The sequence below is a fragment of the Lathamus discolor genome, chromosome 6 (genome assembly GCF_037157495.1).
Source record: "Lathamus discolor isolate bLatDis1 chromosome 6, bLatDis1.hap1, whole genome shotgun sequence".
Lineage (NCBI taxonomy): Eukaryota > Metazoa > Chordata > Aves > Psittaciformes > Psittacidae > Lathamus > Lathamus discolor.
The window spans coordinates 3513426-3529048 of NC_088889.1; the positions used below are offsets into that span (position 1 = coordinate 3513426).

At 63.6% G+C, this 15623-nt stretch overlaps 4 protein-coding genes across 7 annotated transcripts in view; 2 read left to right on the forward strand and 2 right to left on the reverse strand.

Moving 5' to 3' along the window:
• Window positions 1-50: 50 nt before the first annotated feature.
• On the reverse strand, window positions 51-3849 carry TMEM138 (transmembrane protein 138). Of its 2 annotated transcripts, none has more exons than XM_065685109.1 (5): window positions 3457-3849; window positions 1944-2179; window positions 1693-1864; window positions 493-568; window positions 51-381 (listed from the first exon to the last, which is right to left on the reverse strand). In XM_065685109.1, exons 2-5 carry the CDS (start codon window positions 2069-2071, stop codon window positions 269-271), a joined length of 489 nt encoding a protein of 162 aa, XP_065541181.1. In that variant the 5' UTR covers window positions 2072-2179; window positions 3457-3849; the 3' UTR covers window positions 51-268. The 2 variants fall into 2 exon arrangements, with proteins under 2 accessions (XP_065541181.1, XP_065541182.1); XM_065685110.1 differs by lacking the exon at window positions 3457-3849 and adding an exon at window positions 3308-3356.
• On the forward strand, window positions 3555-6475 carry LOC136017100 (lysosomal membrane ascorbate-dependent ferrireductase CYB561A3). 3 transcript variants are annotated; one of them, XM_065685105.1, is made up of 6 exons: window positions 3555-3660; window positions 4577-4782; window positions 4848-5056; window positions 5125-5279; window positions 5473-5629; window positions 5725-6475. In XM_065685105.1, exons 1-6 carry the CDS (start codon window positions 3629-3631, stop codon window positions 5746-5748), a joined length of 783 nt encoding a protein of 260 aa, XP_065541177.1. In that variant the 5' UTR covers window positions 3555-3628; the 3' UTR covers window positions 5749-6475. The 3 variants fall into 3 exon arrangements, with proteins under 3 accessions (XP_065541177.1, XP_065541179.1, XP_065541178.1); XM_065685107.1 differs by lacking the exon at window positions 3555-3660 and adding an exon at window positions 4049-4136; XM_065685106.1 differs by lacking the exon at window positions 3555-3660 and adding an exon at window positions 4145-4234.
• Window positions 6476-6793: 318 nt separating this feature from the next.
• Window positions 6794-11191, reverse strand: TKFC (triokinase and FMN cyclase). Its single transcript, XM_065685102.1, has 16 exons — window positions 11072-11191; window positions 10893-11003; window positions 10348-10529; window positions 10184-10262; window positions 9983-10072; window positions 9842-9876; window positions 9667-9751; window positions 9505-9594; window positions 9317-9433; window positions 9093-9212; window positions 8847-8984; window positions 8090-8196; window positions 7891-7994; window positions 7766-7799; window positions 7122-7211; window positions 6794-7022 (listed from the first exon to the last, which is right to left on the reverse strand). Exons 2-16 carry the CDS (start codon window positions 10984-10986, stop codon window positions 6870-6872), a joined length of 1518 nt encoding a protein of 505 aa, XP_065541174.1. The 5' UTR covers window positions 10987-11003; window positions 11072-11191; the 3' UTR covers window positions 6794-6869.
• Window positions 11192-12548: 1357 nt separating this feature from the next.
• The window catches only part of DDB1 (damage specific DNA binding protein 1), a 19295-nt gene continuing 16220 nt past the window's right edge, over window positions 12549-15623 (forward strand). The window contains exons 1-3 of the mRNA XM_065685101.1: window positions 12549-12758; window positions 13980-14128; window positions 14241-14357. Of these exons, the coding sequence (XP_065541173.1) occupies window positions 12698-12758; window positions 13980-14128; window positions 14241-14357 (327 nt within the window). The 5' untranslated portion in view covers window positions 12549-12697. The remainder of the gene's footprint in view (window positions 12759-13979; window positions 14129-14240; window positions 14358-15623) is intronic.

Below are 15623 nucleotides of genomic sequence, written 5' to 3' on the forward strand. Positions count from 1 at the left end.
TGCAGAGAGTGAATGGGAGAGAGGGAAGAGCCCGGGGGGGGGGATCAGCGTTGGAAAACACAGCTCTTTTATTTCTTTACTGATTACAAAACCACTTGAGTCCCAACAAAGGGATGCGGCTCCATCCTGATGCACACTGGGATGCGGGTGAGCTTCCCATCGGCTCCTGGCATCCACCTGAGGTGCTGGTATCAGTGAGGAAGAAGAGGCTGAGGTGGAGCTGTCCCCGCTGGAGGCCAGGAGGTGATGGAGAGCTGGAGGGGAACCATCAGCCACGGAACTGCTCGAACTCCTTGCGCAGCCACAGGGAGTCCTGGTAGAAGAGGGGGTCCCCCAGGTGCACCGCGGTCCTCTTGTAGAAGTAGCAGTAGAGCACGGCCGCTGCGGGAGTGGGGAAGAGCGGTGTGAAGGTGGGCACCCACCTTCGTCCCCAGGGGCACCCCAAAAGCAGCAGGACCCCAGCAGGGCTCCTGTGACCCCCCCAGCCCTTACCCAGGCGCTGGAACACAAAGAGGGTCTGCAGGCCTTCGGTCCACACGAAGCGGCTGGAGTCGCGCCAGCGCAGGTTCTGAGCACACACAGGAGTCAGAGGCATGGGATGGGCTGGGATGAAGGGAGCTTCAAGCTCCTCCAGCTCCAACCCCTGCCACGGGCAGGGACCCCTTCCACTGGAGCGCCTTGCTCCAAGCCCCTGTGTCCAACCTGGCCTTGAGCACTGCCAGGGATGGGGCAGCCACAGCTTCTCTGGGCACCCTGTGCCAGCACCTCAGCACCCTCCCAGGGAAGAGCTTCTGCCTAAGAGCTCATCTCAGTCTCCCCTCAGGCAGGTTCAAGCCATTCCCCTTGGCCTGTCCCTACAGGCCCTTGTCCCAAGCCCCTCTCCAGGTTTCCTGCAGCCCCTTTAGGCACTGGAGCTGCTCTAAGGTCTCCCCTTCAGGAGCCTTCTCTCTCTCTCAGCCTGGCTCCAGAGCAGAGCTGCTCCAGGCCTCGCAGCAGCTCCATCAGTTTGGGGACACCCCCACCCCAAAGGTTAAGCAGCTCAGGGGATTTAGCCGGCAAGCCAGGACCTATTCCTGCTTCAGATCCCTGCAAATCCCGTGTCAATCCCCTGCCTGGGGGATGTGGGCAGCACTAACATGGCTGCTCCAGCCCCCAGGGGCAATGGGGTGAGGAGAGACCCTCACCCTTAGGATGGAGGGGGATGAGACCCCATGGAGGAGGATGCCCAGGGGCTGGGCAGGGCGTGGGGCTGCTTCTTCAGGGGATGGGGATAAGAGGGAGTTTATGTGGGGATGAAAAGGGGAAGACGCTGCCTCAACAGAGCCAGGACCCCCTGAGAGCCCTCAGCGCTGCCCAGCGCCAGCAGGGACATGGCTGTGCCCAGGCTCTGAGTACTGGTGTTTGCTGGGGATTAATCCCAGGTAAAGCAGGAGCTGCCGTGCCAGCCCTCAGCAGGGATTATCCTGTGCCAGCACGGAGCTGGAGGTGCTTTCCCTGGGGGAAAGAGGATTTTCCAGCCTTCAGGAAAGCGGCTGGGATGGGGCAGCTCCCTCCTTCCAGCCTGATGCCAACGGGGGGACACCAAACCGGCCCTGCTGCATAGATGCTGGTCTTCCTCTCGTGGAAGAGGGGCTGAAGGGAGCAGAGGTTTGTGCTGGGCACCCTCAGGAGGAACCAGTGGCCTCAACCTACCATAACCCACACGTGGAAGGAGATGCTGAGCCCCAGGTAGGCTGCAGACAGCAGTATGGTCCCCTTGAACTTGTGGAAGAGGAGATTGACCAGCCCAGCCTGGAAGACGAAGGTGTTGAAGAACATGAGGAAGATGATGATGACGTTGAAGAGAATAGCAATGTCCTGGATGCTGCAGGAGGAGAGAAACGTGGTGAGCTCCCAACCTTCCTGTCCCACCATGGTGGTCACAGCCCCCTCCGGGCACTCACATGAAGAGGACGAGCTGGACAGCAGGAGCTGTGCGGAGCAGCTCCGAGAAGGAGTTGACAAAGAGGTCGTAGAAGAGGAGCAGGAACTGCAGGAACAGCACCAGGCTGTAGTTGCTGGTCTGGAGCATCTTCCTTCCCTTGGCGTTGGAGCTCTCAGCTCCAGCGTCCCCAGAGGCAAAGCCAGCTCATGGCGTGGAGCTGAGGGGCTCAGTGTTGCTCCTTTCCATTGCCAGGACCTGGAGGGGGAGCAGAGGTTTGGTTTGGCAGCATGGGATGAAGCCCTGAGCTGTGTCCCGCTCCCTTCTCTTCATGCAGCAGGTTCAGATTCACTCCTACAACCAGCCAGGCTGGGAAAGGCCTTTAAGATCAGCAATCCCAGCCCTGCCAAGGCCACCACCGACCCATGGCACTGAGGGTTTGGGAGCACCGGCAGGGCTGGTGCCTGCAGCCCTGCCCTGGGCAGCCTGTTCCAATGCCTGAGCACCCTCTGGGGCAGGAATTGTTCCTCAGCTCCATCTAAACCTGCCCTGGGGCAGCTTGAGGCCGGTTCCTCTTGTCCCATCCCTTGTTCCTTGGGAGCAGAGCCCAGCCCCTCCTGGCTCCATCCTCCTGTCAGGCACTTGTAGGGAGCCATCAGGTCCCCCCTGAGCCTTCTCTGCTCCATCTGAACCCCCCAGGTCCCTCAGCCGTTCCCCAGCACCCTTGGGCTCCAGGCCCTGCCCCAGCTCCATTCCCTGCTCTGGCCCCGCTCCAGCCCCTCAAGATCTCTCTTGCAGTGAGGGGCCCGGAGCCGAGCACAGGATCCCAGGTGCGGCCCCCCCAGTCCCATTCCCCCCCCGCTCCAGCCCCAACCTCTGCAGGGCCAGGGCCCATGGGTGCGTCGCAGGGAGCAGACCCAGGCAGGTTCTACCCCCTCGGCCGGCGTTCAGGCCCTGGGGCCAGCGCTGAGCAGGCCACGCTGTGGGGACAGGCTTGGACACGCGGTGCTTCCTTGAGCCCGCACCCAGCCCTGGGGTGGGTGTGAGGCCACACGGGGCTGTCCGGGCAGCGTTGGGGAGGCTCAGCCCTGCTTCTCCCCCCGCTGACAACGGAGGGACGTGGAGCACAGGCAGGTAAGGGGGTGCTCGGGGCAATGAGGGCGCAGGGCAACGGCGGATCCCCCTTGTCCTGGCACCCAGGGATCCAACTGGCACCCATAGGGCTGGGATGGGGGGGGAAGGGGACAACCACCCCCTTACACAGCCCCAACACCGATGTGCCCCCCCCGTCCCCTCTGCTCCCCTCACACCCCCCGCGGCCCCCCTTTACCAGGCCCTAAGGAGGCCGCAGCCCCACCGGAGACCCCCGAACCCCCCCTTCCCTACCGAAAGCGGGCTCCCCGCTCCCCGGAGCGCAGACACCGGTAATGCCAGGGCTGTGGGTGCCGCTGTGGCCCCCCTTGCCCCTTCATGTCCCCTCATACCCCGCTAAATCCCCCCCGTGTCCCCGCACTGCAACGCGGCCCAGCGCTGACCTGCGGCCGCCATCTTCCGTCTCCACGGCAACGGCGCGGCCACCGAGAGGGAGGCGGAAGTGCGTGGCTAGAAGGGCCGCGCTGGGGCCGCTCTGGCCGCAGCTCTCGCTGATCACCGGGCATTGGCGGCTTAGGCTCGGCGCCACCAGCGGGGCGAGCGGCGCCGGCCGCGATGGAGGCGCCCGGCGGGGCGGAGGGGGCCAGGTACGGCCCCGGCACCGGGGGGAGCCGGAGGGCAGGGCCTCGTGTCCCCGGTGTAAGAGGAACCGTGGGGCCAGCCCCTATCCCCATGCTCTGTGGGTGCCATGGGGCCAGGCCCGAGGGGAGCCATGGGGCCAGGCCCGATCCCCATGCGCTATGGGTGCCATGGGGCCAGGCCCCATCCCCATGCTGTGTGGGTGCCATGGGGCAGCCATGGGGCAGCTCGGCACCGCTGTGCCCACTGCAGTGCCCCAGGCAATGGGTGTCCGAGCTCCTGATCCCCACCCCCGGCTCTGGGGCCGTGTCCCACCCCGTGGGGCGGCCGCTGTGGGGCAGGACGGGGCCGTCCCCGCCCCGGCCCGGGCCAGAAATAGCCATTGCTGGAGGCAGATGCAAATCCCCAGGCAAATGAGCTCAGCCTCACGCTTGGAGCCCCACAGGCTGAGGGCAGGACCCTGCCGGGGCCGTCCTTAGCGCAGGTACCACGATGGGTGCTGCCCGTGGGTCCCCGTTTACCGCTATGGGGCTGGGGCTGCCAGGATGAGGGTATGGGAGCGGTGCCTTGCTTCCAATTGGGGTGAGCGCTATGGTGGGGATGGGGCTCACCCCCATTAGGGTGCAGCTGAGGGGGGGGGGGGTAGAGAGGGAGGGGATCACATCAATGGGGTCCGGAGGATAATACAGGGGGGTACAGGAGAGACCCATTGGGATACCCTTAATGTTGTGCCCTGGGCAGCCCATAGACTGTAGGGGCTGCCCTCAGCCTGCATGGGCCCTGGCATCATTCCTTGTGCGGGCAGGAGCTGGGCTGGAGCCACCCGTCCTCAGTTCCCCTTTCAGCCTGGCTCCTCCCTGGGGGGGGGAACCCCGCACAGAGCCCCAACCCCAGCGGCTGAGCCATTGCCTTGCTCTTCCCTAGGTGCCATCACCCCGTAGTGGAGATGCTGGATGTGCCCTTCCTGCCTTTCTGCCTCCTCCTGGGCCTCCTGGGCTTCGTGTGCGTGGCCTTCGTGAGTGCCTGGTGCCAGTATTGGCGCGGGGGCTTCGCTTGGGATGGCAGCGCCCAGATGTTCAACTGGCACCCGGTGCTGATGGTGACGGGCATGGTGGTGCTCTATGGGGCAGGTAAGCGGGGTGTGGAGGGTGATGCGGCCCCAGCACGGCGCCTTCCTGACCTCCTCATCCCACAGCATCCCTGGTTTATCGCCTGCCCGCATCCTGGAGCGGTCCCAAGCTGCCCTGGAAGGTGCTGCACAGCTCCCTGGCCCTGGCAGCCTTCACTTTGGCAGTGCTGGGCTTGGTGGCCGTGTTCCGCTTCCACAACGCCCATGGCACACCCAACATGTACTCACTGCACAGCTGGCTGGGCTTGGCCACCGTCCTGCTCTTCTCCTGTCAGGTGGGTGCTGGCCCCGCTCCCTGCATCCCAGCTCCGTGCGCTTCCCATCCTCACTTCCCTCCCCGCAGTGGCTGGCTGGGTTCAGCACCTTCCTGCTGCCCTGGGCTCCCGCCTGGCTCCGTGGGCTCTACAAACCCATCCACGTCTTCTTTGGCTCCACCATCCTGCTGCTGGCCGTGGCCTCCTGCGTGTCGGGCATCAACGAGAAGCTCTTCTTCAGCCTGTGAGCATCGTGTGGGGGGCCGGGGGGGGGAGCAGGGTTTGGGCTCCAAGTGGCCCAAAGCGAAACCAAGCCCTGGGTGCAAAGGGGCAAATGGGTGATGCCCAGCTCCGCTCCCTGCTGCAGGGGTTGGGCAGGCTTAGAGGGGGAGGTTGGGCACATCCAGGACAGCTTTGGGCTCCTTTTCCCCCCCAAGGAAGAACGGGACAGCGCAGTACAAGCTCCTGCCTGCTGAGGCCGTCTTTGCCAACACCCTGGGGCTCCTCATCCTGCTCTTTGGGGTGCTGGTGCTGGGGGCCCTGGCCCGGCCGAGCTGGAAGCGCCCTGATGCTGACTGCCCGGACTCCCGCCAGGTACCGGTTCCGCTGTGGGGTGGCTTTGGGGGTCCTGTTTCCCCCCTGCCCCTGTGTGGGGAGGGATGTGGGGCTCAGCCATGTCCTCCCCCCAGCCACTGCTCGCTGCTGAGCGCTGATGCCGATGGAGCAGCCAAGGTCTCTCCCTGCCATTCCTGGGCTCTTTGGATCCCATCGCTTCCCTGCCTGCTGTGCCGGAGCGACCGAGGTCTCTGCCATTCCCGAGCTGTGGAAGCCCATCACTTCCCTGCCTGCACTGCTGGAGCAGCCGAGGTCTATCCCTGCCCTTCCCGAGCTTTGGATCCATCGCTTCCCTGCTTACTCTGCTGGAGCAGCTGAGGTCTCCTCTCCCTGCCATTCCCGGGATCCCAGCCCCGAGGTTTGGATCCCAGCTCTTCCCTGCCGGCTCTGCTGGCCCTGCTCGTGGCCATCACCTTGTGCTCACCCGGGAGCCTGCACCCAATGCTCCCAAATCCAAGGGAGGAACACGCTCAGCTCCCCTGCGGGAGATGCTGCTGCCATGAGGGCATCTCTTTGCCTCCTTTGTGGCCTGGTGCAGGATGAGGGCAGCCACAGGGGGATGCTCCTGCCTGCATCCTCCTGCTTCCATGTGGCTGGAATCTCCTGCCTGGATTTTGCTGTGTTCCAAACCAGCTCAAAGCAGCCCCCGGAGCTGGCAGAAGCTGCTGGAGGAGCACCCATGTGCCTGGTGGGGATGCAGGGGATCCCCCCCCGTGCCTTGCCCTTCACCAGGGTGCCTCTCCCTCCACCCCACGGTGGTGGGACCAGCCCAGGAGCCTCCCGGGGCCCTCCTGGCCATGTAATAAAGCACTGGGATCTGCAGTGCTCCTGCATCCGCATCCCTGGGGACAAAGTGGGGCTGCAGGAGCTGGGATAGGAGCAGTGGGGGCCGGAGGAGCAGATCCCGGTGCTGGCCCCCATCCCCTGCTTCTTCTTTCTGCCTTTCTCCCGAGTCTCCTCCAAGCCCCGTGCCTGGGGCCATGTGAGCCCTGCGGTTACCCTGGTGCTGAGCTCGTGCCCAGCCCAGAAGCTTCCTTCCTCAGTGATGAGGAAGCACAGGATCCCTGCTCCCCTTCCCCATCACATCCTCCTGCATCCCCACCGCTCCGGCCCTCGCCCAGGGGATGGAAGCTCTGGAGCAGCTTTAGGAGGACCACAAAGGTTTATTGAGGGTATGGGGGGGGGGGGGTGGTCAGAAGTGAGATGCAGCCCCCGCTCCTCAGCTCCGCAGCCCCTCCAGCACCGCCTTGAGCACTGCAGCCACGGCCACAGCCCCCGGGTCGGGCTGCAGCAGCCGCGCTGAGCTGATGTAACTGGCTCTGCCCGCCCCGGCCTCCATGTGCTTGGTGGCCTCTGCTGCAGCCTCCGCGCTCTGCCGGGGATAAAGGGGATGGATGAGCCAGGCAACCAAAGGGATTCCCGCATCCCATTCCCAAGCCAGCCCGGCGCTGGGATCCCCCCCGCACGGTACCTGCACAGCGTTGGTCAGCACTGGCAGCAGCTTGGCACCGGGGCTGCGCAGGGGGTGCAGAGCCTGGGCTGCAGCATACAGAGAGTCCAACTGGAGAGATGGGGAAGGGGCTGAGAGCTGGCTGGGAGCACCCTGGACTGTGGCTGTACCCCACATGGAGTCATGGAATGGGTTGGGAAGGGAGCTTAAAGCTCCTCCAGTTCCAGCCCCAACACCTTCCACTGGAGCAGCTTGCTCCAAGCCCCTGTGTCCAACCTGGCCTTGAGCACTGCCAGGGATGGGGCAGCCACAGCTTCTCTGGGCACCCTGTGCCAGCGCCTCAGCACCCTCCCAGGGAAGAGCTTCTGCCTAAGAGCTCATCTCAGTCTCCCCTCGGGCAGGTTCAAGCCATTCCCCTTGGCCTGTCCCTACAGGCCCTTGTCCCAAGCCCCTCTCCAGGTTCCCCGCAGCCCCTTTAGGCACTGGAGCTGCTCTAAGGTCTCCCCTTCAGGAGCCTTCTCTTGTCCAGGCTGCCCCAGCCCAGCTCTCTCTGCCTGGCTCCAGCCCTCACAGCATCCCCATGGCCTCGCTCCAGCAGCTCCACGTCCCTCTTGCATTGGGGACCCCACAACTCCAAGCGCATCCCCCAGGACACCAGCACTCACCATTGTCCTGTCCCCTGGGGCAGCACCTCCGTACCTGTGTGGGATGCAGGAGAGGGTTAGCGGGACCCTGAAGAAGGTCTGGGGGGTCCCGGGGTGGGGGGTGTCCCATGGTCCTGCTCACTCACTTCCGCATGGCTTCAATGCCCGCATCCATGGCATCGGCCCACGCTGGGAGCTCAGTGCTGTGGAGCAGGGGCCGGGCAGCCGCCGTCAGGAAGAGCCCATAGAGCTGTGGGGCACTGGGGGTGAGGGCCTGGCCAGTGTCACAGCGGGGGGGGGGGGGGGGTGAGGTCCCCTCCTGCCTCCCCCCCCCTTTGCACTCACCACGCCGGAGGAGCCCCCCATCTTCTCCAGCAGGAGGTCAGCCAGGGCCGAGAGGAGCTGGGCTGGGGCTGCTGGGGGGGGCCGGGCATGGAGCCACTCCTGGATGGCTGCAGGGATGAGATGGGAACAGGCTGGGAGGGAGCCCTTGGATCTGGGGGGGGGGGGGGGGGGGGGGGGTGACCCACCCTGGGCCATGGGGACAAGCAGGGAGCACCCAAAGCACAGAGAGGGCTTTGAGCATAACCCCCTGACCCACTGCATGTGTAAGGTGCTACGACAAAGCTCTAAATCAGAGGGAATCATGCTGCTTTAGTGATGCTGTTCACAAAAGAGGCTATAAAGAGGTGTTCACCTCTTCATTTGTTGCACCACCGCCTTCCAGATCTGAGTAAAGATCAGGCAGAAGCTCTTCCCTGTGAGGGTGCTGAGGCGCTGGCACAGGGTGCCCAGAGAAGCTGTGGCTGCCCCATCCCTGGCAGTGCTCAAGGCCAGGTTGGACACAGGAGCTTGGAGCAAGCTGCTCCAGTGGAAGGGGTCCCTGCCCGTGGCACTGGATGAGCTTTAAGCTCCCTTCCATCCCAAACCATTCCATGACTCCATGATTCAGGTACCCTGGCCCCTGGGAAGGCAGAACTCAACAGCTCAGCGTTCCCTGCTCCCCAAAAAGGGATGTCCCAGGGGAGACCCTGCTCCCAGGAGGTGATCCCTGGGGTGCCCCCTCTTCATAACTCCCTGCCCCACATCCCCCAGCACCCACCTCGAGCAGCCCGAGCGTGCGTGTGGCCACAGTCCCCATCTCCTGCCTGACGGTCCAGCTCGTTGAGCCTATCCTGCATGCTGAGCAGGGTGCTGCACACCAGCTCCAGCACCCTCTGCACCCGCGCTGCACCGGGCCCTGCGAGGAGGAGGCATTGCCCTGCTCATCCCTGGGTGGACACAGGGAAACCAAGGCATGGGGAGGTGATGGTTCCAAAGGGATTCGAGCTCCCTGGTGCTGCCCCACCTGAGCTGGTCTCATGCCGCGTGGTTCCTGCTCCCTCCTTCGGTGCCGGCAGCTCCTGTCTCCGGCTCGTTGCAGGCGCCGTGGCCAGGTTGGGCCATGCCACGGCCGTGGTCTTGGCATCTGGAGAGGCAGGAGGTGAGTGCTGGCCCCCCAGGACAACACCGGATGCTCGGGGTCCTGAGCATCCCCATCACCTGGGGGCAGCCCCAGCAGCAGGCACTCACCAATGAGCCCCACCAGCTCCTCCTCCACCAGCATGAGGGTGAGGGACACCCCGGCCATCTCCAGCGCCGTCATGAAGGAGCCCACCAGTGCCCTGGCAATGCTGATCCCTCGTCTCTCTGCAGCCATGGAGGGAGGGCCATGAGCAGCAGCAGGAGCAGAGCAGGGGGATGGAGCCCCCGGCACTCACCCAGGCAGCGCACAGCAGCCCCAGCCACGATGCCCAGCTCCAGGCAGGACAAACCACCCAGGTTGTTCACCACCAGCACCACAGAGGCTCCTGCAGGGGAGGAGCAGAATGAGACCCTGCCTATGGGGTCTGGGGGTGTTTGGAGGGTGAAGGGGGGCTCACCAGGGCTCAGGGGGAGGTGGGAGGCATTGGAGGGGTCTGTCATGTGGGCCAGCATCATCTCCACCGCCTCATCCGCTGTCAGCATCTAGGGAGATAATAGGGGGACAAAGGGGGGACATTGAGAGAAGGGGGGGGTTGGAGAGCATTGGGGGGGACCCAACAGGACCCCACTCACCTTCATCCTGCGCACTCCTGCCTCACCATGGATCCCTGCGGAGATAGGGGTACATGGGTACCCAGCACCAAGGGATGCCTGTCCCATGGGGAATGGGGGCACAGGGACACAAAGGGGGGGACACGAGGGGCAGATCCTCACCCAGGCCCAGCTCCATCTCATCAGCAGCCAGCTGGAAAGTGGGTTTGGAGCCGGGAACGCTGCACGGGGACAGGCTGAGCCCCAGGGTACCTGCGTGGGGAGGGATGTGACAGGTTATGTGGGGCTGATGGGGGGCTCTGGTTTGCCAGGGATGAGGCTCAGCATCCCCCTAAGGAGCACCAAAGGGTCCCCTGCACCTACCCAAGCCTTTGGCAGCTGCTGACACCTTCTCCACAATCTCATCCAAGCTCGCTCCTGCCTCAGCCAGAGCTCCTGCGACCTGCAAAGAGCACAATGGGTGAGGACCAACCCCCCCCCCCCCCCCAAATCCCACATTCCCAGTGGATCCTGGCCACCAGCAGCACCTTATGGATGAGGACGGTGCCGCAGAGCCCGCGGCGCCCGGCTTTCTTCAGCGTGGTGAAGGCGCTGTCGTCCCCCACCACCACCATGCGCACGTCGGCCCCCTCTGCCCGCGCCCGCTCCAGCGCCAGCCCGAAGTTGAGCCGGTCCCCGGTGTAGTTCTTGACGATGAGGAGGGTCCCGGCTGCGGTGGGACATGGGATGGGTGCAGGGGGTGAAGCCCGGATGCGCAGGATGGGCTCAGGGAGCTGGAGATGGGGATTGTGGCCATACGGGTGCTTGGGGTGGCCAAGGTGGGTGCTGAGGGCAGTGGGGCAGGGGTTATGGGGAGGGGGGTAGCCCAGAGAGTGGGGTCTTCATTGGGACCTCCCTTCTTGGGAAGAGGGGAACCATGAGCTCAGTTGTTCCCTCCTAGGGGACAGGGTCTCCACACCCCTCAATCATGGACTTATGGAATCATGGAGTTACGGAACCATGGAGCTATGGAACCATGGAATCATGGAACCATGGAATCATGGATTGGTTCGGGTTGGAAGCTCATCCCTACCTGCCCCAGCCTGTGTCACTGCCCGGATGGCCGCCAGGATGCTGCCCACAGCCGGAGAGGTGAAGACGGCTCCAGCCACCACACCAGTGAGCATCCCCTTCCCGATGTACCCTATGGAACGGGACAGGGAGCTCAGAGCAGCACCGAGGGATGCCGGCTCGTGGTGGGGAGGCACTTACCTGCATGGGCGGGCTCGTGGCCGGAGCCCCCCCGGAAAGCAGAGCCACCCGGCCCCGGATGGCCACCAGGTCAGCTCTTAGGGCCACCCGGTGTCCCTGCAGCAGCTGCAGCCCCGGGTTAGAGGCCACCAGCCCGGCCAGAGCATCGTCAGCGCAGCCCGCCACTGAGTTCACCAGCTTCTTGGGGACCTGGGGGCACAAAGGGGTGACACAAAGGGGTAACACGGGGACCCCATAGCAGTGTAAAAGGGGTGGGGGGCTCATCACCCCTCCCCGGGCTCACCTCCATAGGGCAGCGTGGTGGTGGTGGTGGTGGTGGTGGTGATGGATCCCTCGCAGCTGCAGCTCAGAGTCCAAGGGGCTGAGGCAGGGCAAGGTCCACTGCCGGCGGGGACACGGGATACGGTGGCACGGGGACAGCGCCTGATCGGGGAGATGGGTTCAGTGTGGTCCTGAAGGGGGATAACCTCTGGGATGGGGCAGGATAAGGATGGGGATAACCCCCAAAGCAGGGACCTCAACTGGGGGGATGGGGAGAGGATGGGGAGGAATGAATCCTACAGCAGGGACCCTCTTATGGGGATGGGGACCAGGATGAAAGCATCCCCAAAGTGGGGACCCCCTCATGGGGATGAGGACCAGGATGAAAGCATCCCCAAAGTGGGGACCCCCTCATGGGGATGGGGACCAGGATGAAAGCATCCCCAAAGTGGGGACCCCCTCATGGGGATGGGGACCAGGATGAAAGCATCCCCAAAGCAGGGACCCCATCCTGGGCAGGGGGACAAGTCCTACAGCAGGGTCCCCCTCATGAGGCTGGTGGGAGAACCCCCCCAGAGCAGGGACCCATTCCTGGGGTGGAGGGGACCAGGATGGGAGCACCCACCCAAAGCAAGGACCTCTCATGGGGATGGGGCCCTGGTGAGCAGGATGGGAGCAGCCCCAAAGCACGGATCCCATCCTGCGCTGGGGACCAAGGTGGGAGTAAGCGCACCCCCCCCCCAAAATAGGGAGCCATGAATGGGGTTGGGGGGGATGAGGATGGGGACACCCCCAAAGCAGGGACCCCATCATGGGGTAGGGGAGGACCATGATGGACCCCCCCAAAGTGACCCACTCCTGTGTTAAAGGGGAGCATCCCCAAGCAGGACCCCCCTCCTGAGGCGAAAAGGAAGGGGGGGCACTATCCATTGGGAAGAGGGGTCCAGGGTGGATGCACCCCCAAGCAGGGATCCCCTTTATGGGATGTGGAAGGACCGGGGTGGATGCTCCGCCCATCAGGCACCCCCTCCCAAGCGGGGACCCCTCCTGGGGTGTGTGTTGGGGGGGTCCATCCCAAAGGGATCCATCCCATATGGATCCATTCCTTATGGATCCATCCCATAAGGACCCATCCGCACCAGAGCTCAGCCCTGCGCCACCTCCCGTCTCGTCTGCTCCTCGGGGTCCTCCAAGCGGCCTAGAGCGGCCCCTCGCGGCTCACTTCCGCTGACGTCAAGGCGGCGGGCGGAAGTGGCGGGGAGGCCGCGCCAGGCCCCGCTCCCGGTGCGCGGCCCCGGTTCCAGCCCCGGTTCCGTTCCCGGCCCGGCCCGGCCCTGCCGAGCCCCCCCCCCCCCCCCCGCCACCATGTCCTACAACTACGTGGTGACGGCGCAGAAGCCCACGGCCGTCAACGGCTGCGTCACCGGTACCACCGGGGGTCCCGGCCTAACGGTTGAGGAGGCGGGGCCTGTGTGGGCTATGGGGGGGGGGGGCATTGGGGTTCATGGGGGTCAATGGGGCACCGGGGGATGGAGGCGGCTGAGGCCTTGTAGGGGTATTGGGGTGGGGGGAAGTGGGGCACTGGGGGGGGCATTGGGGGGTCTATGGGGCATTGGGGGGTTCTGTGGGGCATTGTGTGAGGGGGAAAGTGGGGCACTCGGGGGAAATTGGGGGCGTCTGTGGGGCATTGTGTGAGGGGGGAAGTGGGGCACTGGGGGGGAACTGGGGGGGTCTGTGGGGCATTGTGTGAGGGGGAAAGTGGGGCACTGGGGGGGCATTGGGGGTGTCTGTGGGGCATTGGGGGGTTGTGAGGCATGGGGGGAGCTGTGGCGTGGGGGGAAATGGGGCACTGGGGTGGCATTAGGGAGCTGTGGGGCACTGGATGGGGGTGTCAGGGGGTTTCTTGAGGTCCATGAGGGGCTGTGAGTGCACTGTGGTGCCTTGTGGGGTGCTGAGGTGGGGGGGCTGTGGGGGCCCTGGGGTGCCCTGGGGTCTGTAGGTGTGTTAGGGGGCACTGGGAGCAGGGGGGAGGACTGAGTTTGCTGGGGTTCTGTGGGGCGCTGAGGGGGATGGGGGTGTTGTGAGTGTCCTGGCGGGGCTGTGGGGCGCTGGGGGCTTGTTCAGCTTTGTGGGGGTGATGGGGGGCACTGGGGGGGTGCCGGGGGGTTCTTTGGCTTGAGGTTCCTGTGGGCTCAGTGGGGTTTTGGGTGTGGGGTGAAGTGGGGTTGATGGGGGGGGGGGTGCTGTGGGGTGATGGCTGTCTCTGGGTGTTGCCTTGCTCTGAGGTGCTGCAAAGGGGAGAGCTTAGAGCAGCTCCAGTGCCTGAAGGGGCTGCAGGAAACCTGGAGAGGGGCTTGGGACAAGGGCCTGTAGGGACAGGCCAAGGGGGATGCACTCTGCAGAGGGGGGGTACAGTGGAAAGAGCCCTGGGAATGAGGCTCCTGGGGGGGAAACCAAGAAGTCAGAGCCCAGGGAATGTGGTTCCTGAGGGAGCTGGGACTTGTGGGAGGAGGAAGCTGGGGTTTTGGGATGCTGTGGCTGGGGGGTTATGGACCGGGCTCCCCCGGTTGTTCAGTGTGACCACCCCACGTTGTCCCCTTGTCCCTTCTCTGTGCCTCAGCCGTGGTTTCTCCTCTCTGTTTTCCAGGACACTTCACCTCAGCTGAGGATTTGAACCTGCTCATTGCCAAGAACACACGGCTGGAGATCTACGTGGTGACAGCAGAGGGGCTGAGGCCCGTCAAGGAGGTGGGGATGTACGGCAAGACAGCAGTGATGGAGCTCTTCCGCCCCAAGGTGGGTGTGCTGTGGGGACAGGGACCTTGCCGTGGGGAGGAGGGGCCCGGGGACACTGGTGCCCCTGGCTCTGACACCCTCCTTAAGGCTCATCGCTGCTCTGCTTTGGCAGGGGGAGAGCAAGGACTTGTTGTTCATCCTGACAGCCAAGTACAACGCCTGCATCCTGGAGTACAAACAGAACGGAGACAACATTGATATCATAACCCGTGCTCATGGCAATGTGCAGGTGAGGGGAGCTGAAGAACCTGCAAGGCATCAATTCCTGACCTTTGGGGTGGTTTGGGTGTGCTGGTGATGGGGTTTGCCCTTCTTAACGCCTGATAATAGAGTTATGGGGGTCCAGCTCTGGGGGCAACAGCACAAGAGGGACCTGGAGCTGTTGGAGCGAGGCCAGAGGAGGCCACGGAGATGCTGCGAGGGCTGGAGCAGCTCTGCTCTGGAGCCAGGCTGAGAGAGCTGGGCTGGGGCAGCCTGGACAAGAGAAGGCTCCTGAAGGGGAGACCTGAGAGCAGCTCCAGTGCCTGAAGGGGCTGCAGGAAACCTGGAGAGGGGTTTTGGACAAGGGCCTATAGGACAGGCCAAGGGGAATGGCTTGAACCTGCCCGAGGGGAGACTGAGATGAGCTCTTAGGCAGAAGCTCTTCCCTGGGAGGGTGCTGAGGCGCTGGCACAGGGTGCCCAGAGAAGCTGTGGCTGCCCCATCCCTGGCAGTGCTCAAGGCCAGGTTGGACACAGGGGCTTGGAGCAAGCTGCTCCAGTGGAAGGGGCCCCTGCCCGTGGCAGGGGCTGGAGCTGGATGAACTTTAAGCTCCCTTCCAACCCAAACCATTCCATGATCCTCTGCCTGCCCCTGCCTCTGGTTCACCCACTGCTGCTGGTATTTCAGAGGTTCTTGCCTGTAGTGGATCAGCCTCATGTCAAGGACTGAGACTGCAGCTGTGTGCATGGGGTAGTTTACAGAACCCCAGACTGGTTTAGGTTGGAAGACACCTTTAAAGCTCATCCCGTTCCAGCCCCCTGCCGTAGGCACGAGCATCTTCAACTGGATCAGGTTGCTCAGAGCCATGTCCACCATGACCTTGGATGTCTTAGTAGATGAGGCATCTATCACCTCTCTGGGCAGCCTGTGCCAGTGCCTCAGCACCAGAATAAAAAGGTTCATTTGAGATACTCCTCCCATAAAGAGAATTAGTACTTAAAACTCAACATAAGGTGGAATTCTCCCTGGGAAATTGCTTCTTTGGTATTTCATGGCTGGTTTGTACACCCTGCACCCCAGAACCGTGGCTGCTGGAGTTAATCCTCCCACCACAACCATAGAGCATCATTAAGAATTGTCTATATTTTCCATTACTCTGGTTTATGTGGATTAAAATGGCCCTTCTGAGCAGGTCACAATTCCATATGGATCCTTGGCTTTCTGTTAGTCAGTAGCCAAATGCTTTCCGTCACTTGTCAAGCCAAAATATCTTCCATCTGTTTCCAAGCACTGA